Source organism: Chelon labrosus (genome assembly GCF_963514085.1).
Source record: "Chelon labrosus genome assembly, chromosome: 20".
In the NCBI taxonomy this organism is placed as follows: domain Eukaryota; kingdom Metazoa; phylum Chordata; class Actinopteri; order Mugiliformes; family Mugilidae; genus Chelon; species Chelon labrosus.
This window is the reverse complement of record NC_140353.1, coordinates 17,099,293-17,125,862: the sequence shown is the minus strand read 5'-3', so window position 1 is coordinate 17,125,862 and position 26,570 is coordinate 17,099,293. Positions and strand designations below refer to the sequence as shown.

The following is a 26,570-nucleotide window of genomic DNA, read 5'->3' as shown; positions in this document are numbered from 1 at the left end:
AGACAATTAAATTAACACATTCAGGCAAACAAATATAATTGTTGGGAAGCACTATAAGAACATAACATAGTCTCTAGACTGTTGCTATATCTTTGACTGACTAGTAAATCTTAAATTTCTTGGAATACAAAACAGATTTCGCAAAGAAATTATTTTGAAATAATAGAAGCACTGTGGATATTTCCAAACATCTGAAGGCAGTCATCTCACACAAAGAAATTTCACTGTCCTCTGGGAGGCCTCACATCTAGTGCAGTGCTACGGAAAAACTAAGATGAAAGCTAGCCAACAAAGGACGGTAACCATCTCTGAGAGCACATACCCACAGTGTGGGTGATAATGCACTGCTGGAGTAGGGGGCAACTGAGAGCTTCCAGACAGAAACTGCAACAGGAGGAAGTAGCTATAAAATTCACAACAAAGTCGGAATAGAAGGCCAGGGATGAGGGACTGCACTGAGTCACGAACAGAAACTGGGAATTGACGAAGTGCCATAGTGCAGGCTTATAGTTGACCCTTTTCACTGCACACATTTCGACACATTAAGGAAAAAGAAAATGCAGATTAGTGAGCTTACTTCCATTAAATGGCCATGACAGCAAACCAGCATGAACAAAAGCAGGACCTCTCTTAAGTGGATGCAGCCATAATTAATAAACATATCTGCCACTAAAAAAACCTTCCACTGACAGACGTACCTGTGGTTTCTTCATGATCTGGATGAAATACATGTGGTTCTTCATTGGGTAGATGATTATGAGCACGTCTCCGAAGTCAGTTGGGATGATGCCACGTCTGTAGTCCCTGGTGTGCTCGGACCACACTATGTGCACCTCATCATTTCCCAGGTGACGCAGCTGCCAAACAAACAAAATCAGTCTAATCAAGGCCCTGGCGGTGCATGTAATTTTTAGCGCTATGCTGATAATGACAGGAACACAAATTTAGGTGGATTAGGGCGTCTCACTGGGTTTGTCCAGTCTGTACTTTCAGGACACCACATCCAGGAGACTGAGGTGTCAACTTGGGTGCAAGAGATGTGTAGAAGGAGATGGCTGATGATAAAATATTCTTTACTGGGGAGTCAGGTCAGTAGAGTTTCCAAAAAAGCTTTCATCACTGTATGTGGCAGGTGCAAGAGCAAGGTGACTGTTTACAGCTGAATCCCAAACTTTGTGTGAAAACAAAGATTTAAATCGCGGTCTGGGTTCTGGTTTTGACTCTTTTTATAGCTTTTTCATTACAAATTCAAATGGCGAACACAAAATGGACAAAATTGAGCATTTTAAAACCAAATAATTCAAATCCAATTAACCTCCCCCATCAGAGATTAAATTGCTTCCCATTTCCACTCTATTCACAAACACAAATGAAACTGTGCAGGACAAGAAGATACGCTTAAATGACAGGAAATTGACTGATGCTAGGTTACAAAAAAGGTAAACAGCTTTCCCCTTTCCAAAGTAAAATAAATGAACACATTATATTCTCTGACAAGTGTAGACCGCTTATTAGCTGGTAGTCCGGTGATGTTGAATCAAACCGTCCTTCCATTTTCTGGGGTATCATGGACACTGAAAAGTGAGCCTCTGCTCAGAAGAAAACATCTGCCAATGTACTGTTGGCCTAATGAGCCATTAAGAAACATGCCCTCGCCACCAAAAATGCAATTAGCACATTCTATTATAAGCCCTTAATTATGGTAATACGGTAATCTTAAACAAATCCACGGCATGCTGATTACTGGAGCTCGCCAGTTCAGTCTGTCTGTCCAAGGATCAGCAGGTACCAACCAGGTCAGTCACTGGGACAATTTCAGAGAAAATGTTGAATATGCATTTGCTGCAGACAATCAGCGCTGGGATGTTAATTTGGGTTAAGATATTAGCATTTGGATGAGCTGAATGACAAGTTTAATGAGGATGCTTATGCTCTAGTCAATCATCTTCTACACCAATCTATTTACCCCCTAGTTAATCACATCCAAATGTTTGAGACTTCTTTAATAAAATGTGATTCAAGTCAAAGGCTCTTGTCCAATTAGCCCTCTTTGACCTCCCACCCAGCCAATGGGCTTCGCACACATGGAAACCGAAAACCAGAGCACCCCAGAACACAAGAGGCTTCTTATAGAAACAACCTGCTGCAAAAACACTGTTAAGCCGTAGTGCCTGGGGGTGAGTGTGATAGCTAAGGCACCCGTCTATCCCTTTCACACACATACACATGCACATAGTCTACATGGCCTGACCCCAACCCCGCAGGTCGCTTCTATAACCGCATTACTGAAGCCAGCTGCTACTGCTGCAGCCTGCACTGCTCTAAAACCCACAATTGGATTGAGGAATTCATGGTTTTCCTTCTTTTCTCTTTGGTTAAGCTGTTTTTTTTTTTCCTCCTTCCATCGTCTTCAAACAGGCAATCTGCTCAGCAAGAGCTACCCCATCCGTCTCTCTCCCCCACATTATGCCTCTATGGTTACAGGCAGTAAAGAGGGTGACTGCTGGACTAAAAGTGTTATTTTTAAATTGACAGAGAAACATCCTACTTGGACACAGACAAAGCCTGTTTCTCATTCCAATTCTTCATACCACTTTCTATTCTCTTTTCCATCCCTACTTTTTCTAAAGCATTTGCGCAACCAGCCAGCCTGCCAATTTCTGTTGGACCTGTGGCTGGTGTGGAGATCTGTGCAAGGTGAGCATGAGCAATTACAGAAGTTCAAAGTGAAATAACTGGAAGTGGAGTGGTGGCACACTCCGCTCTGGGCACGGCCACACCTCCAGCGCCTCACTCTGGCCAAGCTATATCAAAATCTTTCCTCGTTTGAACTAATTTTTGTGGCTACTAAGCACAGGTTCAGGATGGGTTTGGAATGGGGAGGGGGAACTCTGTTGAGGGCTGCAGTGTGGTTAGATATGAGGAGAGCCTGATGAATTTCCCTTCTCAGCAGGGTACTGTATGAGAAGATTGGCAGCACGGGCAGGGGCCTTGCGGCTCATTTCTTCGTGCTAACTGCTACTGCTGCACTACAGCTCAGAATCCCACTGCAGAATCCAATCGATCGCTCCTGTGGCGGCAGCAGGAATTGGATAAAAGGATCCTGCCGGCATCCGGCCGGCGCCTGCCCTAGCAGGGAGAGCTAATGGCTGAATCCAGGCCCTGGTCACAGCACACAGGGAGGGGGGCAGGGGCTAGCAGAATCATAGTCATTACCACAGCGGCACATGCCCTCTCTTTACTCACGCGCCTGCGATTCTCTACTCCTCAGGCCTTCCTGGCCAGGGTCACTAATCAATGCCCGCACTCTGGAGTCACACCTCCTGATCACAGCTTAACACAGAGCTGAAGGCTACAACAACATACAGCTCTGGTCAGGCATGGCTGTGTAGCCATTTCACTGCAAATGGGCAAAGCGGCCTTTCTTTTTTTTTTTTCCATTTAACGTACTCACAGGTGGAGGTGTGCAATTAATCCACTACATGTTTTAAAATCCAGACTGAAAGGAATAGTCTAAACTTGTCCTTAAACAGGTTAAAACACATCATAAACACAAACATTTTTTTTTTTACCTTTTTGGTGAGGCTGTCATCAGAATCAGATGGCATACGTGTGGAGACGTGGAAAATGACTTCCACAGTGGAGGTAGCATAGTAAGGAGCAGTTAGACCTGTGCTGCCATTCCTCTGGAGGCCCCCCATGAAGCCACAGTGTGAGGCCAGGTCCACCTGAAGAATACATGCACAGTTTAGCGTGTTCTGAGTGTGCCTGTGCATCAGTGTGTACATATTTAAGCTTCAGTGTGGGGACAGCGTTTGTGGATTTGAAAGTGTGGTTGTTCGCACCTCCCATCCCATTCCAGACACAAAGTCTTCATATGCCGGGCTGCCTGCACTGTTGGACAAGATGGAGCATTTGTCTTCTTGGCCTTCTCCGATGTAGAAGACGGCAATCTTGTGTGTTTCCCGACTATCAAACAAAACAGAGCAGCCAACCATAAATGAACATCACAGCAGCTTGTAACAGAACTTGAAAAGGGTGTCACTACTTTAGCCACTTCATATGAAAATGCTTTGAAATGTGAATCCAATAACTCAAACTACTACACACTGCTAATCAAGGCGAGCAGTGTGTAATTCAGTGGCTGAATAAAATCTGTAGAACAGCATGTTTGAAAAAAAATTGTCCACTGTCTCTCCAGTTTTAACATGATTTTAAAAAGAATGGCAGCAAAGCCCCCTTCTACGTTCCCTGTTGCCATGGCAGTAGATTATACTGGGGTAGATTTTAGGGCACTTTGCATGCTTGTGCACAGGTGGTTATGCCCAGCCAAGTCCAATCTCCCATTTGGGAGAATAAGGTCGAATCCTGAGGGTATTCTTAAATAAGCTCCTGTCATTAGCAATGTGCGGACTTATAGATTGGACGAAGAGAGACACGGGAAGAGGAGGACAACAAGAGTGATAGTGGGAGACATCCAGGGCTGTGATCAGCAGGGGCTGTTACAGATTAAGGAAACCATGGGGGAGGAAACAAGCAAGAGGGCAATATTATGCTCATTTGAGAAACTGTAGGACTTGTAGGGTGAGTTAATTTCACTCATGTAGAAACAGGTTTGGTAGTTGGCTACAGTGAAAGTTTGATGAAGTTATACATAATTTTGTATTCATTGTCATCTCAGAGAAACCTTATTACTACAAGACATAACATGGTGGAAAATTCAGATTGAACTTTACCACTGCCTGGAGTCCAAGTTCTTCAGTTCCCTTAGTAGTTTAGAATTTTTCTTCAGCAAATGGAAGCTTTTCCTGTTTAACAAAAACAGTCTTGATTAAACACGGTATAACACAATTCAATAATCTGCTAAGCAGATTCCTGCCATGCTGATTCCAATGCAACAATGAATGGCTATTCGTATTATAATTTACCACAAGCCAATCGCAGGGAAAGAAAAGTTTTCGACCCAAGTTTTGTTTTTGATTACCAAAGGCAAAAAAGGCACAGGTGCAAACGCCAATCTCCTACTTGCTGTGCGCCTGTTGCACCATCACCATTAAGAGGTGTAAGCTTTTAATTTACGGGGTTGCACTGCAAAGACGTGGCTCTGCAAGGTAGACCTTAGTGAAAACAGCTGGGCACTTTTACCCCGTGGAGAGGAGATTAAGACGCTGCAGACTCCAACGTGGCTTTAACTTTACTCCTTCTCTTTTTGAGTAAAAAGCAAACAGTTGAGTAACTATAAGAGAAAAGTCATCCTTTTCCTTCTGATTATCAACATTTAGGATGTATAGTAGTTTGCAGACTGAGTGATAAATAACTACACTGACCCCTGTGTGACTTCTTACAACCCCACTTTTCCTCTGTTTGTCCCTTTTTTTCTCTCATGTACAGTGCAAACTAGACTCTTGATCGTAGCCAATTTTAGTTGGTAATACCTGCGATCCCAAGAGTTCATGCCAAGGTCATTAAGCAGCAATCGGCAGAAGTAGAAAGGAGCTTTTGGTTCTTGATGGGAGGGTTCCCTCTGGCAGGCAGCCCGAAAGCTTACATCAGCATCCCACCTCCTCACTTGCTCCTCCTCCTGTTGAGTCTGTCGGAGAATGGCTTCCAGGATGGCGTTCTCTTGCTCTAGGTTCATGCCGTGAGGTGACGGGGCGGGCTGGTTGAGCCTGAGCCGAGGGTGGGGCAGGCATTCTGGGCTGCTGTGGCCGAGATCCTCCAAAAGCTTATCGAGAACATCGGCCTCATCCTCCTCACAACAGTTGGAGAGAGAGTCTGAGAAGTGACTTTTGTATGATTCCTTTATTGGAGAGGCGGGCTGGCTTTTGCTATGAGAGTGTGTAGTGGTCGTAGAAAGAGGAATGACATCTGCAGTAAAAACACCCACATCAACAGAGTCTTCTTGCGTGGTGCAGTAGAGGATAGCGCCATCCCAAGAGTACTTGCCCGAGATGTCCCGGACAATGACACGCACTTGGGAGGAAGGCTGGGGTGGCTGTCCAACAGTGGGTGTCTCTGCGGGGATCTGTAGGTAGGACACCAGTGTGCTGTCGTTGAAGACAAAAAGCTGCAGGTTGGGGCTTTTGAAGACCTCGGAGGAAAGCTCAGACGACTCCACATACGGGTTGTCGTGATTTTCGCTCACTAGGCTGTGAAGGAGCGCAGGTCCACCGCTCAGAGGATGATGGCCCAGATGGTTCACCAGGTGTGTCATGACCATCCGTGCTGTCAGAGGTATCAGCTCCATGCTTCGCCGCCGCTTTTCTATGGGGAGAATGTGGGCAGGAGGACAAAAATACTGAGACCTTCTTTGAAGCAAAGTTCATGGGAGGAAGTGTAAAACAAGATCAATAGCCAAAATTACGGATGGGTGTAGAAAACAAACGGGCACAAGGCTATCTGCTATAATAAGTTCAACGCAGACTCTACAAACCATATTTGAAAAGCCCCACATTTGTGTGTAGACATGCTATCATCTCTATTAGCTCTTTTTACACAAAGCCAAATCTCATTTATGATTACTAATAAGGGTACTTTATTCATTTCTCACAATAGCTTGGCAAGCACACCTCTAAGTAGGTAGCATCTAATCATAAGAGACAACTTTGAAAAGCCCATTGAGTCTTCTTACAATGGATAAGCGCTGAGACTGGCCAAGTGCTAATGAGAACAACCATCCTTACAGGATGCTGAATGGAACTCTACTTTGTGGATTGCATTTATGTAAATGCACGGGTTTTTACTCCCAAGTGAAAGGCATGCCGTGCTTTATTCTGCAGTGATGTGGAAAAAACAAGAAGATGCACTCTTGCATTGTGACAGTGCTATCAATACCATCATCCCCCATCAAAGTGGAAAAAGCTCTTTAGAAAGCAGGCCAAGCTGCATTAGAGATGCACTGGCCCTTTGATGTGACTTGATCAATATGAGGTGAGGGCATGAATATAACTAGGCCGGCACTCTTTGGTTTGCCCTTTTGATAGTGTTTTGTTATTTCTACCAAGACTCTGTGCAGCTGCGCACCAAAAAGCAGAGGTGTGGTGAAATTCTCCATAGACTACTGGTTAATTTCATACATTGTTTCAGTAGAGATGTTGGCACTGCATATTTGGGTTTTTAGGACTTTTTAGAAGTTGAGGACAGGAGAGAGAGAGAGAGGGAGGGAGAGGGAGAGAGAGGGAGAGAGAGAGAGAGAGAGAGAGAAAGAGAAAGAGAGAGAGCGAGAGAGAGAGAGAGAAATATATCGCCTAATGGAATCACAAGGTCACAATAAAAGAAGAAAAAAAAAACATTTTTATCTAAACCCCATAATGGGTCTTCTCTTTAGGACTAAGCACTAATGTGAACATTCCATTCCCTGTGATGGCTGATTTCCTTTTCGTACTTTAATAAGATATTGACATTTAATGGAGAGGCTCCAAATGGATGGGCTACTTAGAGTTTGCTTTTACCCGTAACCTTTTTTGGATGTTTTTTTGTATTTTGGTGGTGGTGGGGGGTGTTCAGTTCCATACTTTAAGAAGTATGGAAGCATGTGTCAGAAACCAGGTCCTTCTCAGCCGACAGCTAACTGCCAGTTTGTACTCTCTCAGCAAAATCTTTTTATCTGTGAAAATCTTTGCAATCTTTCACAGAGAGGGTAGTCAGAAAGGTCATTCAGATGCAACCCCACAGAGACTGTGCTCTCATGTGTCCTTACCCTCAGCTACTGTGAGTAAGTTGCCAAAGTCTGTGGTGGTTGTCTGGGAGGGTGGTGGCTCGAAGCACTTAACCTGACCCAACATGAGGTCATAGTCACTGGACAAGTCTGACAGACTGAGGAGATAGTGGCTCTGTTGGGTGTGCAAGTTGGAGCCGGACACACAGCAGTGCAGCACCTGAGGAAAAAGAAGAGATGGGCTTAGTGATTATGTCCAGATGAAGTGTGCCTGGGTAGTTCAACAGTGAGAAGTGACTAAACTTCAACTGTAATGTGTAAAGACAGTATCTTGTTAGGTTTGATGGTGTCTGGCTAGACAAAGTACAGTGATGCTTCTGCAGGTCTGTTCTAGGAGGACATGAAACAGGAGCACATGAGGGGGAATATAGGGTCTATGTATTTACATCATAAGGCAATGGTGAGAGGGAAGGAGAGAAGGAAAGAAAAGAGGGTCTTTATTGCCACTAATCCATTTCTCCTGTGATGTGTGAGTGTATTGATCTACATAACAGATGGCAGAGCATCCGTTGGCAGTGCTAGATAAGGCGCACTGGGGCAGTTGATTACAGCCATTGGACAGGTTTACACTGTTTGATTTAATTAAGACTTTATCCTAGTGCTCAGCTCCCACCACAAACATGCACGCTTAGCCACGTATACAAGTGCCTAGACACACAACACACACCTGTGTAATGTATAATCTGAGTAGAGGTAAGGTTGTGCAAGCAAGGGGGTAAAACATATGCCTAATGTATGTAGATGAGGGTGCCTCTTATTCAGAGTGGAGCAAGTTGGGCAAAGCCATGCAAAGGCTAATCCCATTCAGTACACACATACGCTCACACTTGGCGGAGAGACGCTCAGAGAGGCAGGCTGGCCCTGCCTTGTGAAACAGTATTGTGTGGGGCAATGTAGACAGTATGTGGATGATTCTAGTGAGCAGACCTCTGAGTGCATGGGGGAGGGACTGGAGGCTTGATGCTGAAAAGACCTGAACCAAACAGCTGCTACACCAAAGCCCCAAAGAGCTTCCTCTGTGGAGAGGTAGAAAGGGAGGGGAAAAACCCACGGCTGTGCTTGACAACTAAGTGACTGCACTTCGCATAGCAACAGTTCCTGGAAGGTAACACACAGTGAAACAAGCATACTGTAGTTAGAAGGGCGCATATTGTATGGTGATGCGAGTACACTATGTACACACATAAATCAAATAATAAAAAACGCAGGGACGTGTGCGCCTAAGCATAAATGTACCTATCCTCGCTATCTCGCTCTCTCTCCCTCACACACACGCACACAAAGACACACACACATAGGGGTGGTGCAGCTGGCTGCTCAGGCAGGCAGAGAGAGCAGATGGAGAAGCTTGAGCTGAACTCCATTGAACCAATAAGGTCTAGTGCAATGTTGCTTTTTACAGCAATTTGCATGCTGTTAGTCACCAAAACTAACTTTTCTGTGCCTCTTCGAAGGCATGGATGCCTTTCCATTTGCTATACTGTGCTTGAGGACCTGGGAAAGAATTCAAGAACAAGGATTTCAAGCTTTACTAAATACAAATGTGTAATTAAAGGAAGGTGAAGCATGGAAAACCTTGTCAGTGACACTGCCCAGTGATTGAAAAAAAGGAGATGATTTCTATTAGGGGAGCTATTCTCCACTTGGTGTACGGAATATTTAACAGCCAACGTGTCTGTGGAAATGTACAGATTTCATTCATGATAATGCATTAATATCATCACACCTTTGAATGAAACCCAGAGGGGCCATGCTTTTTGTGTGCCAATAGACAACCAATCATGCCTAATTGTCTTTGCTTGCATAGCAGCTGCAGTCCCTCTCATATTAAGACATATTCCATTCAAAGCTCCAGGACAAGCGTTTATATCCTGAGCTTATCAAGTGGACAAAGGGTCCTGTTTGAATAATTGGACCATTTCTTATCAGGGGTGACATCCTTACAAAGATCTGCCGTTGACCGCATCTGCCCAGACAGGAGGGAATGAATAATACCTCATTCATTTGTGCCTGAAGCTTGGCCCTCATCCTCAGGGTCAGACCATAAAATAAAGAGTTACAGGGACAAAAACAGAAAAGAAGGCAGAATGCTGAATATTTTGCATGTTTAAACAAATGCTACTTAATGCTAAGGACATTGTTAGGGGTTCCTACATGTGAAAAAAGCACATCACATGCTTCAGTTACAGTGGGCACTTCTATGCTGTTGTGCCACTATAATGTTAAATGAGGCGTAGCCATAAGGTCACGGTGGAGGTGAGTCTAATTAAAGTGGCAAGCCTATGTGGTAGGGTGAGGGTGGGGGTGGAGGTGTCAAGGCTGAAGTTGTGTTGTGTCTGTGGGCAAAGATTGTGTGTACGTATCAGGCAACCATGAAAACCAAACAGTAAAAAGTGACCATGTACTGGTCTCCAAAATAATGTCAATAGGGATGCACAGTGCTTTTTGTCAGTCTAAGTACTTACCACTGAAAATTCTACTCAATAATAACATTACAGTTCTAACAATGACGGTTTTATATTCTGGTCAGATATTCTTCTTTAAATATGAAACAGAGAGAATAATAATACCTTAAGCTGATAACAGACCAGGCAGTCTGAACTTGGTAATAATGAAGTGTACTGCCTTGGAGTCACATAAAGTAAAAGTAAAGTGAGCGTGTACAAGTGCAATACTAAAGCATTTAAGGTTGGTTGTAATGAAAAATGACTTGTTTTCAATACCATCTCCTACTGATCTACACTCAGGCATACACTGCATACGCATTTTGACATTTTATGTTGGGTCCGGAACAATTGTAATGCAGTAGAGCGTTTTTTTTTCCCCCCTAAACCGGTGAAGCATCTTCAGACACTTAAGGCTGCCCTCACTTTTTTGATGCCATGACCTTGTGTTTTCCCAGTATTCTTTTCGATGAAAGCTGTGCCATGTTGGGGTTGCACAGGTTTAGATGTTTTAAAGTCAACTATTATGTGGTGAAAATCAACTCATGGTAGAATGGGCTTCATCTTAAGTGAAGTATTTCTACACACTTGATGAATCGCTGCTAGTTTGCTGCAATGACCCACTGGGCTCCTCATCTGTCTTCCTGGAGGCGTCCATGTTGTTATTGTCAAATGATCAGTGACTGGTCGACATGATGGTTAAAGCGTCATGGCACATCAGTGAAGTCAACTAATCGACTAGTCTGCTCAACCCCTAGTACCATGTAGTGTAACTGAACCAGTGGGTCAGTACTTCTTGCTGGAGTCTCTATAGATGGTTGAGCTACATTAAGGGTTGGAATAGGCTAAGGTGGCATGTTTAAAATGCCCAACTAATTTACATCCAACTGCTACACAACAGGCAGATCCCTGAGCCAAAAAAACTCTCATTAACAGTCTATTAACCTGCGCCTACAGCTGCCCATCTGTGTAGCCAACACTGGTTACAAATGGTAAGCACAGATTCTATGAGTGAAGTTGACGAATGTTGCCATAAGGTTTTATCAGGTATGGTTGTATGGTTGTGGGCGGCTGTGGCTCAGTAGGTAGAACGGGTTGTCCACAAACCAGAGGGTTAGCGGTTCGATCCCCGGAATGTGCTACATGCCGAAGTGTCCTTGAGCAAGACAGTTGTGTGCTTGTGTGAGCAAATGGGTAGATGCGTCTATGACTGTAAAGAGCTTTGAGTACCAAAAGGTAGAAAAGCGCTGTATAAAAACATCAATTTACCATTTGTATCAGAACTATTTTACAAGTACATGAAATACAGTACTGAGGATACCCACCCTGTAGATATAGTCTAACAGCGGGGCCTTCTGGGGTGTATTGCCCTCCAGAGAAGACATGGTGATGGGTTCCAGCAGCAGGCTCAGGGGAACAGCCATGCACCAGTCCAGCAGGCAGAGCAGCAGCGACACCATCAACTAAGAGTGCATGAAAGCGGAGAGAAATTCTTGATTATAGAACCTTTTAGGGTAATAGATGAGAGCCGGAAAGACAAGCGATGAAGAAAGAAAGGACAGAGCACAACAAAACACTTCAGCAGAAACATTCCTCTGCAAATGTACCATTCCAACATGATAGATCAATGGCCTTTAGATCTCAGCCATTTCATGTCCCCTCCTTTCCAACATGTACCTTTTTGTCTGCTTCCACTGTTGAGTGCTCGGCGCTCGGCAACAAAAAGGCTATTGTGGCCACAAAGATCTGTGTTGGGACAAAACAAGGAGAAAGATAATTGGATGACACACTCCTTTTCATCCGCTGAGTCAGTGCTGTGTGCTAGAATGGATGTGAAGCCATGTGGAGTATGCATAAGCATGAGTAATAGCTCATAAGGCCTACATTTAAAAGCTAAAATGTTTTGATTGGAATTTCTTATCTTCCTTACGATATGTCATCATAGGTTACCAACAAATCAGCTGCGTGTGTGCATGTAAGTGTATGTTACCTCAATTATTTTCTTTGGGAGAGTGGACTCCAGCCTCTGGAGATGTTCCCAATGAGAGATGAGAAGTTGGAACGCATCACAGGCCACTTGAGCCACTGCTTTATTCCCAAACTGGACAAACAAGACAACATGGTAAGAACTGAACGTCTAAGAAAAAGACTTACGATTTATACATAAATGATTTCTGAAACTAATCTGGAAGTTTGAGGATGTAGTAACATTTACTGACAAACATTTGTTTAGAAGAAGTTATTACACGTACAATAAAGACTGTATTTAAGATGCTGCGCTATATATATATTTTAGGAAAGAAATTCAGTTTGTAGGATTGACAATGGTAATATCTTTATACAAAAGCTCAGATTTCCTGAAGCTGCGTTCAGGTGACACTCGGATGGATTTGGCTGATCCTTAAAGGCTTGTTTAAGTAAATCAACTTGTGATGATTGTTCACCTGTTATAAATATTGCTCATATTTGCATCAAAACCATTTATTATAGTGCATTATGATAGTCTGAAAAATGGATTTAGAACTAAGTGAAGTTGTCAGAAGTCAAATTGCTCCCTCTGCTTCCAATCATAGCTAGAATTCCTCTTAAAAGTTTTTAAATGTGTTCTCTCACACTTTCCAGTGTAACACTTTGGGAAGATCACTCACTCAACACTTTCTGTTAAATTCTAAAACAGCAGACGGACATTGATGGATGAAGATAGTGTGAAAAAAAAAAAAAGTTTAGGCGCACACTGACTGACAAAATTCGGAGTAATTTCCCTTAAATTTAGTTTTTCACTTACTGTGCAGATAATCAGCATAATTTCATTTCACTTCAAACCATGGCTCATTTTCTCCAGACTCATTGGAGGAAAGAATTGAGCTGTTGACAATTTTCTTTCAAATGTGGATTTCTTCAGTGATTTGAAATTCTTTGTGGAGAAATAGAATTTCCCATTTCTTCCAGCTGAATGCCTCTCAACATGTAACAAGGGCAGACAATGTGGGGAGTGCAGAAATGGCCAAACACAAAAAGGGGCCCTGAGAGTTCAGCACCTGCTTTTAGAAAAGAGACTCTCAGTGCCACTCTTCCCCCTAGATCCCCCACCCAGCCTGTACCCTCTATTTTGGGGCTGGCTGAGTCTGTGTGTCAAGTTGTACAGGGGAGTGATTACTGCTCCATTAGAGAAGGGGGGAGGGGGGTTGCTCGAGCAGGAAGCTGGGAGATGTAGCTGCTTAAATTGGCCCACATCTACTGAGAGCGAGCAGCCTGGAAATTACGCCACCGCCACAAACCCTTTTCCATGAAAAAAAAAAAAAGAAAAAAAAAATAGCCTCCACTGGTTCTCTGCATCTCTTCACTCTGGGAGAAAAGTGGGCTCTTCCAAAATATACCCATGAGTCACATCACTGAACATGTTTTATTCTCACACTTTTTCTCTACTCACTATGTCGAAATTGTTCTGCAGTCCTTTTATGTAATCAACTATCATTTCTGTCAGAGCTAAACACTATACAGCTTGTATGGTAAAACAAAAAGGAGCATCCTACCCCTATTCATTTTATGACACTGCACCTGTCAGTAATCTACACAGAAATTTTACACCAGTGTCGATGGTGGCCAGTGAAGCAAGTGTTTTATAAACGTGGAGTTTGGTAAATCATAATGCACACATGCATTTACTGATGTCAAATGTATATACACTCACTTGCCAAAAGATCAGATGAGCCAGTGACAACCAATGTATTCAACATACAACAATCCTGCACTAAATCCCTCTTCATGACTGTTTCAATGTTCAGTTTATGTTGTAGTAAAACAACTGCATGTTCATTTTAAGGGACGTATTTTGTAGTGCTGTTAAACTGGATTGGTTTCTGTTATTTAGCCTAGCCCACTGATTAAAATGGAGTTGACAAAATAATAGAAACACATATGGGTACAAAACAAAACAACTCCAATAGTACAATAAACCACAGTCTCCAAAACACATCCTCGAAAACACAGTTGAATCAACAGCTCTCTGGTTATTTACACAAATGCTGAGTACTGTAGCCTTCATGAAGCTGAGATATGGTGCAGGACTCTTATACTGGAAGGCATTTATTTTCACAAGTATACCAAAAGTAATGTTAGGTGAATGTACATTGCTGTACATATTATTTTTCATTCCTGCAAAATAACTAGTAATAGTTAGACATAAAGTTTAAAAAGTACATTCCCTCTAAAATAAAGGAGTACAGAATGCAGTGCTGGAATGCACCAAAGGACATTTTCATCAGTAGAGTATAATTTTCCAAGTTTAGATGTAGTGCAGGGGTGTTCCATTTGCGTGCTTTTGTTTTCACGAGTTTACCTAATAAAGTGGCAAGGGAGTGTATTTTTACCAGAGTGAAGCTTGAATGAGAGGGTCACTAACCTTTAGTGTTACTCCCAGCACATTGATGGCGTCTTTAACTCTCTGGTGAATGCTCTTTTGCATTAGCTCCTCGCACACCCACAGACCCAGGCTGCACACAGCGATGCACCTGAACGACAGAGTACAAGCACATTAAAGGATGACACGGAATTTGAATTGTGCTGAATTTATTCAGAAATTATTCTCCAATTAAACTCAAGGACAAAAATAATAGTTTCGTTAATTAGGCTTTAAAAGCGTTGCGCAGAATTTTTATGACGGCTAGCAAATGCTTGGTATCCATTAGCTTTTCAAATTTCATCATGCATACATAAACATTTGTTAAAACACAGTCATGTTAAACTAATAAATTAAGTGAAGGCAGTGTAACCTAAGAATAAACATCACCAGTACTGCTAATCGTACCTCGCCCCTTCACTGTGTTCCTTGGTTGCCCTCTCTAGCAGGATGTTCACCAGGGAATTCTGAACAGAAGAAAACAGGTTCACAACAAATTCTCATCATTCTTTATATAATGTTCATAAAAATGTCATGGCTTTGACTGTAACACGTATCTTGATGGTTAAATTAAATCATCATTTAGGCCTTAATGTACACAGTTTGCAGGAATGTATAAATCTTTATTTTTGATTGTTTAAGATATGACTGACCTTATTCATATGGAAGATGAGTATACTTCTTCCAATAATACACTGAGCACTGTTTTTTTTTGTTTTTTTTTAAATGTCATTCCTGTTTTCCCACCAACACACATCTTGACTATTTACCTTGATATCCTCATTGCTTACATTGATGTCCTCAGAGCCAGGCACACCCCGCAGTACAGGAATCTGGAGGTAAAGGTTGGGGAAACACACGAGGGAGCCCAGGATTGTCTGAGCCTCCATCCTCGGAGTCTAGCAGAGATGAGAAAACAAAACAACACGCTATCATTAATTCCCCTAAACCAACATGAAAACAACCCCCCTTCCAGGAAGCAGGAAGGTCACTATCCAGGGGAAAGGGATTGGAGGGATCTAGCAGAATTAATTTGATCTTTATTCATGATTCTGCTGATGTTCAACAGAAAGACACGACACATGGTAGGCGTGGGCAACAAAATGACTGATTAAATGCGCGATGGATGCAGCTCCAAAGCAGATTGTACATGTTGTTGCACCTGATGAGCTGCTGTGAAACTGAAATGAGGTAATAAATCTATCCAGGGAGATATGAAATTATCTGGCAACCAAAACAGGAAATACAACACGTATAAATGTCCCTCCAAAGTCTTCTTGACAAATCACACATTTCAGCAAAGAGACAGTTAACATTAACCATGTTTAGGTTTAAATCTGTGCACAGTAGTAACATGTAAACATGGAACGGCTATTGTATCGGTCTACTAGCATAATGTCTACTAATTGCACCCAATCAGCTCACAGCCCATTGAAAGCCTGTCTGTCATGAATTCACATTAACACACAATTTAAATAATAACTGCAAACATGCTGGTATTCACCATTAATTAAGCATATTAACACTTTGCAAATGTGTGCATTTAATGAAACGGTCTTTCTTCAAACTGTCAAGTGCCAGCTATTTGTAATTAGCTGCTCTTTGCTTTTCACGTGTAGCTGCAGGCTTTTATTGAATACATTTGTTCAAGTTTGAATCTATTCTGTACGTAAAAATGAGCTCTGTCAAATTAATATATTGCACATTCTTTCTTTTTTTTACTAATTACCTTTTTTGTTACTATTTTCTTTTTTTTAATGTGTGATTAACACATGCACATTCTGTTATTCTGACACATAGTTTGGAACATTAGGAAGTGATAAAAACAGCAGAACAGCTTTGGAAAGCAAGCAGAATCTGAAGTGCGGTTGTAGTAAATCGTTTTATCCTGCGGAGGGCAGTAGTACGCCCTGTAGAGTTAAAACTGCCCAAAATCCCGAAAGAAGAATACTCCACTAGCATAGGCACACAGCTGAGATGTTGAGGAATAAAAACATGAAAAATATCCATTCCTGGTACATTTAAAACAGACTTAAAAATGTGTGATAATTGTTGAAGGAAAGTATTTGATAACTGTAAATGATTCTCTTATTCTATTGAGAGCCCTGGGAAAAATTTCATATTTTCTGTCAAATATGCAAAACACTTGTTGAGTTTATCTAGTTCCTAAATACAGAGGAATAATAGTGGTGAATAAAGTATGAGTCAGCATTTAGAAAAATAATATGCAGTCATTATTTCAGCTATTAATTTCTTATTTCAGTCCTACGTTTAAGCACAATGAAAAGAGAATGGTGGTAAAGCTGTCCGCAAAAGAAGTTTGCATTCTTTATTATCTTGCAAAGTTTCTTCAACTACTTTTATATTAAAACTAAATTCAGCAGGAAGACTATAAAACATAATCCAGGAGTAGAAGATAGAACAGGTCTATAGATTATCAGGTATGAGGAGGACTTCAGATTCTTAATTTTCCTGAATTCTTTGCAACCAAGAATTCTGTAATTTTTTGTTGAGTTTTGAGCATTTTCAGTGACATTCCTGAAAACTGAAACATATTAGTTATTTAACAGGCTTCTCTAGTCTTGAGTCATAGATTCCAGGGAACTGAATGTGAATGTTAGAAGTGTGCTTGTACCTCTGAGGGGTTCGAGGTAAGGACACGGGCAGCGGCAGTGATGAAATCTTCAACTAGCATGGTGAAACCCGGCAGGCCGAGGAAGAAGAATCGAGGCGAGCAGGACCGGATGATGGTGTTCAAAACATCCTGATGACATGCATGGACACGCACATAAATGTTAATAGGAGGCGAACAACAATTCATGCATTGATATCTCCAGTTATTATACATGATATATAATAAACTGAATTATAACTGAATCACAACAGAAATTCTAAATAATTCTCCAGTATGTTTACAGTTATAGTCAGGGTAGTTAGGGTTGACGCATTTGCTATGAGACTTAGGTCTTGTTAGTGTCAGTGGAGCGAAACCATAACAGAAAATTTTTGTAAATGGGCCACCATGTGAGAACATGGCAGGGAGAAAGCTTTTCACTTCAACAGGTAGGCTAAGCATTTTTAAAAGTGTTGAGGTGAGTAAAGCACTCAACCGTACGTGTCACTAAAGGACAGGGAAACAAAAAAAACAAAAAACTAAAAAAAAGGGTGGGAAAGAAAGACAGACGAGAGAAAGAGACAGCAGATGGATTGTTCGCGATGGATAAGAGGGAGAACAAAAGACCTCAACTTTCATGAGTCACATGTATGTACACACACGAGCAAACCTGTAATTAAAGCCAGAGACAAGGTATTGTTTTGCTGAGGTACTGGCGGCTCGGCAGCAGATGGGCGATCTTTCAGCCCTGACATATGCCGTACTACAGAGAGGTCCGCACAAACTGCTCAAGTATGTACAGTGCAATACCACGCTAGGCAAGAGCGTAAAAGGATGCTAACAGGTCTTCCATGCTATATTTAGATGGTAAACCTGCAGCAAAGCGGTTGAGTTATTTACTCAGAGGAAATACTCTTATTTAGAGAAAGAAAAACATACTGGTATGAGAATGCAGCATCTCAGTATGGCAGATAAATTGCTCTCTCTCTTATCTGAGACAGGCATGTGCACATTTGTGTACAAAGGCAAGGTCCAGGGTAGAAACACCTGCCTGCGTAGCCATAAACTTGTGCAAATCGGACAGTTCAAACATTAGTCTGTTTCTAGCTGGACCGAAGGGCAACTTAACAAACACACGATTTCCCTCTCAATCACACAAACACACACACAAAGACACACACCGTACCGCCTATCTATCTGTGACATTAATCACCCCAAGCTTTGGTAAACAGGGAATGCAGGTGAACAAGAGAAGAATAGAATAAACACACAGAGGCAATAAGTAGGAAGCCAAACCAACACCAGCACCGCATGTAGAAAATTGGTGGGAAGAGCTTCAGGATTGAGGGCCCATTTTACCCTCATTTTGTTGGTAATTGACCTCTGAAGCATAATGTGCAGTGCAGTCAGAGGTAATTAGCAGGCAACAAACTGTTTCTTGATTGCCTGAAATGAGCATTTTAGAGGAAGCCACAAATGTAGAATGCAAAGTGCTTTCAATTGTATGTGTAAGTAGAGGGAACCTGATTTGGGGTGTGTGTCTGTGTGCGTGTGTGTGTATTGAAATCAGAATTGAAAAATGTGGACTGGGAATAACCGCATGTGGCGCTGTGTTGGCAGTGGGAATGGCCCCGGCTTCAACAAAAGGTGCATTAACCTAACTCTGAATAGAGCCACCTCAGGCCTTTTTATGTGGCCTCATCTCCAGGAAAGCACACGCTTTCCACCTGCTGGCTCCTGGGGTGACAGGGTTCACTCTGGCATTACATCACTCTGCGTAGTATTGGGAAATTTTTGACTCATTTACTAAACATGGACATTTCCAGTTTAATCTGGGACAGATTTCCAGTTGCAGTTCACAAGCTGTTTGCCTTCGCAAGCTGTCAGGAGGGGGATAAAACCGCCTGCATAACTATGAGACGAAGGAGTTTAATCAACAGTCACAACGGTGGGGTCAATTTTCACATTTTAATTTGGGGCTATATAAATTATGCATGACGTAAATTAAGGAGGAGCTAATTTTGCGCGGTAAACTGTTTATTCATTCGTTCAAAGGATGTCACAGGCTTCTAGGTTTACTGGGTGTTTTCAGTGAATGTTTTCTCTCAGCTACAGAACACAAGATGTAAACATGCAAAAAAGCTTTTGTGCGCAACGTTTGTGAAGACTCTCAGTCATCCAGGTCATGGTATATCCAAAAAGCATCCAAAAGGCAACTGGACTTGAAGAGTTTTTTGAGAAGATGTTTTGCCACTCACCACTGCACTATATTTTGCAAAATACGCTGTTGACTCATGCAGCCCCAGATTGTAGACCTATTAGGTAGATTACTGCTGTTGTGCTCCGGTCAGGTCTTTGTGAGACCGGTGACCAGAGAATGACAGACAATCGAGACAATAGCCCTGACCTTGGCACTCTGTCAGTTGGAAGGAGAATCCCTCCAAGGGAACTGTCATTTTCTTCAAAGCTTGATTTTAATGGCGAGGATTTACACTGGGATTCCCCGTGTTGTCTATAAAGCGTGTCTGTTTAAAGCCGGTTTTGTGACTTGACAGACAGGTAGACTGAAAACAACACTCAACATTTCAGCAAGATTATTTATAGGCACCAATATATCAAACTTGTGTTAAAAAACACACACAAAAAAAATGTTTAATAAACTACTTGCACATGCACAATAATATAGACTTGTTCACTAGAGCTAAAAAGACAAAAAAATTAAGAGTTTGTGTATAAAAAAATCTAAAATATGCATGTACGATTTGAGAGGATTTGTAAAATAAATGTTTTTTTCCTTTTTTTCAGTGCAGTGGGGGTGCAGGCAGAGAGGAAGGAGGAGGGGAGGGGAGAATGAGAGCCACTTTCTTATGTTAAGCAGGCGTGCGGCTGTCCTCTATTGTGTGGCGTGAGGACTCTTTTCTCCGGCCAATTTGAGCATGCTTCAGTGGCCAGCCTGGCTCTGGCCCCCCAACGCATTATACAGAGCCACAACAAAAGCTTGAGAATGCTGCCTGGTCCCTCCGTGTGTGCCCCCCTCATTGCTCCACTCGGCGCTACGTTCCCCAGGCTCCCCTCCCACTCCTTCACACACCCGCGTACACACAGACGAGCAGGAAGGCAACTCCACTCTGGGCCCCCGGCCGACGTGTCAGTCTAACGGAGCGCGACAGACGTCAATCCTTAATTAATCACGTATACACGGCAGGGGTTCAAAACATTATTTAACGACATGGAAAACATTCTGATAAGCTTGTCGCACTGCCAAGGCGCAATAGATATCCAGCCAAGAGGGCATATACATATCTATATATTTATACACACACAGACACACATTTGCTTCAGAAACACACCCTACCCACACACACTTTTTTTTTTATCCTGTCCTTTGTTTTGGGGAACTTCATTCATCTCCACTCAGCTTTGTATAGAAGCAATGGAGCTATGCCAAATTTAAATATGAGGATGGGTGTGGCTAAAAGAGGTGGAAGATGCCAAAACACAGAAGCGTGCTTCATCACCACTGGTTGGCAGGCTGTTTTCCTAAAAATATGAGCCACAATTATAACTTTCAGTGCACCTTTATGACCCCCGTCTTCACAGCGATCCAAAATACATCTAACCGGTATCTTAAAGTCTAAATACAAACGGGAAAAGGGTTTACCTTAATTGCAGCAAAAATCACTAGTTGAATAAGAGTCACCAAGTCACGACAAAATTACAAATCACACATTAAGAAGTAAATAGCAAACTGCCAGCTACAAATTGGTTTCCAGTTTTTAATCACAGCCCCATTGGTTTGACTGATGCGCCATCTATTGGTGAGAACATACCAACCGTCAGAAACACTTCAGGAGCCACCCCCTGGACGTACCTGGTCATCGCTGGTGAATCCCTTGTGCATGATGTAGTAGAGGTGCACCAAGAAATCACTGTTGGGGAGAACGTCCTGGTGTCTGGTCATCATCTCACAGATCAGCTTGTAGGCCTGCAGCTTGCCAGCTTTGTATTCCGCTGGCAGCATGGTGGCCTGTGGAGGACAGAGGGAGACAGTATTATTGCGAGGGCTTGTCTCTATGGGAATCAAATTAATTATCATCCTTATGGGTTTACTGAAACACTGCGATTAGATGCTGCTAATTTGTCCGCTGCAATTTAGTTAGTCATCTAGTCCTGTCTTTTGCAACATCTCAAAATGTCATTCTCCCAGGGATCAAATAAAAATGCTTTGATTTTAACTTTTGCATTATTATTTAATCTGCGTTTTGTATACTCTCCAGTGTTGTCTCCTGTGCCTATGTGTTGTTCGTACCCTGAAGAGCCAGGACGCAAACATTCGAAGAGGAGGGATGAAGACCGGTTGGGGAGGAGAGGACTGGTTGTCCACACTTATCCCAAGGTTGTCCCTGATCTGTAAGCACACATTTAATTTCAGTCACTGAACATAGCGATCAAATGTAATCTTTATAAGCACCTGTGTGACAGAAAGAACAGGATAAAGCCTGTGTTGTAAACCTTCATGTCCACTTAAGGATCTGTCATTCTCAAAATAATGTGATCTTCAAACACAAGTGTCTTTCATGCAAACACTACTTAAAATTCATTTTACTGCGCCTTTACACTGTGCCTTAGTGACAGTGAGGGTATACTGTATATTTGTAGGCCTTATAAGGAAGGGGCGTCTCTACTGTACCTTAGCCAGCTTGTGCCACAGCTCATAGAGATAGGAGAAGACCTTAGCGTGGATTTTTGGGCAGCGGATATTGTTGACGTCTCCCAGGATACCCAGAATTCTCCTCCACAGGACGAAGGCAGAATCGGCATGCCAGCCAGTCAGAGTCCCACCAGCAATGATGCTGACATCATCAGCCAGACACTCACTACTGTCTGTAGGGTCAAAGAGAAGGTTCTGGGGTGATTTCGGGTTGCAAAGTAAAATATGCAACGCCCGTACGTGTACTTGACAGTACCAAACACGAAGTTAATGAGATTTCCTTTTATTGAAGACAGTGGATTCAGTCAACAACTTTCATGAAATTATTTTAGAATTGAGACTTGCTCAAATATATTTTCAAAGTTTAATAAACCATCAAAGTCATCTTGTCAGTGTTTGAGCAGGTGTTGACTCAGTCCTCAGCCTTTCTGTGCTTTTTCCCAAATGCATGTCAGCGTTAAGATTTTTGTCTTATGGAAGTAATTAACACATGACAACGCTTTTGGGAAAACAGGCACAAATCACATGCCTCATTCAAATGAATTGTAGGAAGACAGTGCCACCTAGCGGACAGCAGAGGAATAGTGGGAAGTGGAAGGGGTTAGGGGATGGAAACGAGAGGAATGACTGTTGCAGTTATGAGGTGATTAAAATGTATTAAATGAAAATGTCTTTCACTCCTTGAGCCAAATTTAGTGCAATAATGCATACTCATACAGGATAGTGTAATGTAAGAAAAATTAAGAACAGTAAGGTTGAATTAAAGAGCATGGACAGGTAATGGTTAATGAGGACTATATGATTATATGATGAGTAGCAGCTAGGGCGCAGTACCCAAGTGGTGTGGCATGTGTAAGACAGACTGATGCATGGTGTCATCCAGGGGGTAGTCCCGCGGGCACTCTGTGTGCACCAGCAGGGCTGGTGAAGCAGGGGGGTTCTGGGGGTAGTGGTAGTGGTGGTGGTGGAGGGACGGGGGTGCAGAGTGGGGAGGGAAGGCACACTCAGGACCTAAAAACAACAAAGGGACAAGGATAAAACTGGGTTTGAGGAAGGGAGCACAGGGACACTATGATCACAATGTAGGAAACACAGACGGAAGTTCACATACAAGGGTGGGAAGTGCAGAGGGGGAACGACAAGGGGGGGGACAACAATTTCTCTACAAATAATGATGGGGTGAACTAAAAGCTGAAGGGTTTGAAGCTGAGAGGATGTTTTGATTTTTCGTTTCTTCCATGAGAATATACAGTATATACGTACGACTAACAAACATTTACATACATACATTCCAGATGTCTAAGTCACACCACAGACAACAGACAACACTCCCAACTCACAGACAAACAAGGTTTGAGAAGAAGCATATACTGGGTTGTTATACAGCTAAGAGTAATCCATCCATGGAGGGTGAGATCACTGGAGGCATCAAAACCAGGACTAAGTGATACACAGCTCAAATAATTTAATCTCTTCACTATAAGGTTACAAAGGACTTCCTTTTATAATGAGAATAAAATAATCGATTTGTTCTGTTGCTGACTACTGTATGTATTAAACCAGCTTCACACCAGACACTAGACCAGAGTTGACTCATGTACCCTGGGAGGTGTCTGCAATATTTGTCTGCTCAAATAAAATGTAATCACCACGGACACACAAGGAAACGAAAACGCATTAACATCAGGAATAATTACAGGGGGGGAAGAAATAGATTAAATAGCTCCAGTACCTGCCAGAGCCTCATTGTGGCTGAGCAGCAGACTCCCCTGGCTCTGGGGATCGGTTGTCACGTCCATGTGGGCCGACTGTGTGGACTGAGTGTCAGCCTCCTCATCAAACGCCTGCCAGGTAACTTCAGCCTCATTGAGGTAGCCGTTGGACGTCTCGCTGCTTATGCTCTCACCTAGGGGAGGTGGAGGAATTAGGTTAACAAGATATAAAAGGTTTAATACAGACAAAGCTGTGCAAGAAAAAAACTATTAATCAGTGCAAGAGGGGGGTATATTGTTACTGGTGAATTTCATGTGGCATATAAATATTTAAATATAGCAACAAAGATAACACAATGACCATCATTTTAAAGAAACAAAGTGGTGTGGTGTATTACTTTTTTCTCTGAGCTTGGGCTTCATGTAGTTTGCCTGTAGCTCAGCAGTGCACTCTGTCTCAGCTGAACTACTGCTTCGTCGGATGAAAATCTACGAATACAGACACAAATATTGAAAAGGAGGAACTTCTCTCATTACTTTAAGATAACACAGCGGTACGGGATGGATCTACTCACCGCTGGTGGCTCACTGCCCTCTCTCCTGCCCTCAGACGCCCTGCTATCAGAACCACAGGAAGTAGGAGAGCACTCTCTCTTCTGGTCTGTAATGAAAAATGGGATGTGAAGAGGACTTTGGTTTAATTTGAGTGGCTATAATGAATTAAAGTCTGTATAAGAATTTGGACACCTAGACACCAAGGTTATCTAACATGCAACAAACTGTCAATACAATCGGCTTAATTCATGGGGAGTGAGGCATTCAAAACTATTCCGTTTTCAATAATAAATGGTTTCTCGTGCAACCTTTCAACAAACATTACAAGGTTCTACTCCTCTAAATGAAAAATTCAGGATATTTGAAAATGTGTCATAATCAGTTAAACTAGAATCTCTCTTCTTTCACAGTAAAGTTCATTCTAGTTGCACTTTTACTAAAAGTAAAACTACTAAAAATCACACAGGTTGCTTCTTGGACTGGTGTTGATTTCACAGATATTTCTGACGTCCAAAATTCTGCTCGTCTCAAAATTAGTTTCAAGATAGCTCAGACATGCTTCCTTCCTTCTCGTCTTACAGTATCAAACTCTGCATATACATCACAGAGTAGAAGTTGAATTAGTTTGTGAAAGACTACGGGTACAATACGGCTGACGTCCTTTGTAGCTGTGTATTTTGGAACAGTAAATAGGACAAAACTAATGAATGAAGGCAAACAGATTATTTAATCATACTACATACACGTAATACTACTTCAGGCTAGACGGCAGCCTTATACTACCCCACCACTACCAATTTATATATATGTGTCAACGCAAATAGAGCAGATCAAGCGTAACAAAGATTAACTGACCGACAGACTTTATATTACACTACATTACGTTTTAAATGGTGAAATTCTGGATAAGTACTGGATGAGTCACTTGTATCACAGCTAAACCGTATCCCAGCATGATACTGACGGTGTTATTCCACTCAAGAAAGAGCTGAAATGTAAACACATTTTGACTTGTATACCTGGCAATGTGTCAGACAGCTGTTGGGTGATGTCTGAGGTGCTGCTGCTACGTGGCAGAGGGCTCTCCCTGCCTCCCAGCTCCTCCTCTCCCCCACATTCTGACAGCTGACCCTCCTCCACATCTGACAGTCAGGAGAAAAAGGACAGGGTTAGGCAGTGCCACAAGACCAATCTAATAAAACACCATGCAATTCTTAAAATGGACACACACTGGGACATGTTTTGTTACTTTAAAGGATTTGCAGAAACAGTACAGACGAATGTTTGACATTCACGGGAACGTGGAAGGGAAATATGAGATGCAGACATGCGGCGGTCATGCACACTTTTGACATGCTCTTATTACAGACTGTACAAGGCAGCAGGGATGAATGGAGTTATATGTTCACATCAAAACTTACAGTAAATCTAAATGCTGTTACAAAAAACACTGAAAATGGTGGTCCACAAGAAACTGTGACTGATGGGTGGGAAAGGCAGGGCTGAGGTCACACAAACACATGCAGCTCTCACAATACACTTTACCTGAGAGTCTGTGAGAGCAAGCAGAGTTACCAGAAGAGATACCAGGCAAGAAAGAGCTCACAGTGTGGAGCAGCATAGGAACGCTTTTAGTAGTGGGTATAGCCTCGTATAGATGAACACAGTTGCTGATGGACTGGCTTCGCTTAGCTTCCATCACGGAAACAGAAAGAAGAGGAAAAAGACAGTGGAAACAGAAAAGAGGTAAAGGGAAGAAGAAGAAGAAGAGAGTGTTCAATGATAGTAAAGTACAGAATGCTACAAAGGAGCTTCCATTAATAAATACAATTCTGATCAGGAAAGAAAAGCAAATAAAGAACAGCAGAACCACCACTGTAGCTGTGACAGGCATATTGCATTTTCATTAATAATACTTCCTGAAATGGAATAAATACAAAAAAATGCATTTACACCTGCCATACACTCAAACTCAACATATGAACATTTCTGGCGTCATTTTGGTGGAGAGCACACTTCATTCCTTTTTTGAAGAACAAAGTTCTTGTTGCACATGAAAGATTTTTCTCATATTGTGCAGGGTTACTTTTTATGGTCAAATTCAGAGTGTACAGTAAATTTGAATATGAAGGAGAAATATTCTGAGAGTGAAGCATAATAAAATCCATATCAGAAAACAAAGAACAATACTTGAAACTGTAAATTGGCAACAATAACACGACAATGTTGTTGTATGTACTGATACTCCACCAATGTGCTAAGACAAATGCTTGACTTTTATAACAATATTTAATATTTCAAAATGAATAATGATAATTCAAAACATAAAGAAGGGAGGAAAAAGTGCATTAGCACCGCATTTAAATAAAATCCAGCAAATAAAATTAAACAAATTAAAAAAAACAAAATCCCATTTTT

General features: G+C 42.1%; 1 protein-coding gene across 4 annotated transcripts in view; it reads right to left on the bottom strand.

The window, feature by feature from the left end:
- Positions 1 to 26,570, bottom strand: part of ralgapa2 (Ral GTPase activating protein catalytic subunit alpha 2) — an 89,173-nt gene that overhangs the window by 26,898 nt on the left and 35,705 nt on the right. For 2 of the 4 annotated variants that reach the window (XM_084569665.1, XM_084569667.1), the window contains exons 17-37: positions 25,172 to 25,294; positions 24,173 to 24,258; positions 23,996 to 24,086; positions 23,618 to 23,791; positions 22,720 to 22,896; positions 21,865 to 22,058; positions 21,484 to 21,582; positions 21,046 to 21,201; positions 17,196 to 17,324; positions 15,331 to 15,459; positions 14,969 to 15,027; positions 14,564 to 14,672; positions 12,152 to 12,262; positions 11,839 to 11,907; positions 11,487 to 11,624; positions 7,700 to 7,877; positions 5,436 to 6,264; positions 4,737 to 4,808; positions 3,846 to 3,969; positions 3,573 to 3,728; positions 699 to 857 (exon numbers count right to left, since the gene is read on the bottom strand). In XM_084569665.1, coding sequence (XP_084425791.1) covers positions 699 to 857; positions 3,573 to 3,728; positions 3,846 to 3,969; positions 4,737 to 4,808; positions 5,436 to 6,264; positions 7,700 to 7,877; positions 11,487 to 11,624; positions 11,839 to 11,907; positions 12,152 to 12,262; positions 14,564 to 14,672; positions 14,969 to 15,027; positions 15,331 to 15,459; positions 17,196 to 17,324; positions 21,046 to 21,201; positions 21,484 to 21,582; positions 21,865 to 22,058; positions 22,720 to 22,896; positions 23,618 to 23,791; positions 23,996 to 24,086; positions 24,173 to 24,258; positions 25,172 to 25,294 — 3,362 coding nt within the window. The remainder of the gene's footprint in view (positions 1 to 698; positions 858 to 3,572; positions 3,729 to 3,845; positions 3,970 to 4,736; positions 4,809 to 5,435; positions 6,265 to 7,699; positions 7,878 to 11,486; positions 11,625 to 11,838; positions 11,908 to 12,151; positions 12,263 to 14,563; positions 14,673 to 14,968; positions 15,028 to 15,330; positions 15,460 to 17,195; positions 17,325 to 21,045; positions 21,202 to 21,483; positions 21,583 to 21,864; positions 22,059 to 22,719; positions 22,897 to 23,617; positions 23,792 to 23,995; positions 24,087 to 24,172; positions 24,259 to 25,171; positions 25,295 to 26,570) is intronic. The other 2 variants (XM_084569666.1, XM_084569668.1) reach the window with 2 other exon arrangements.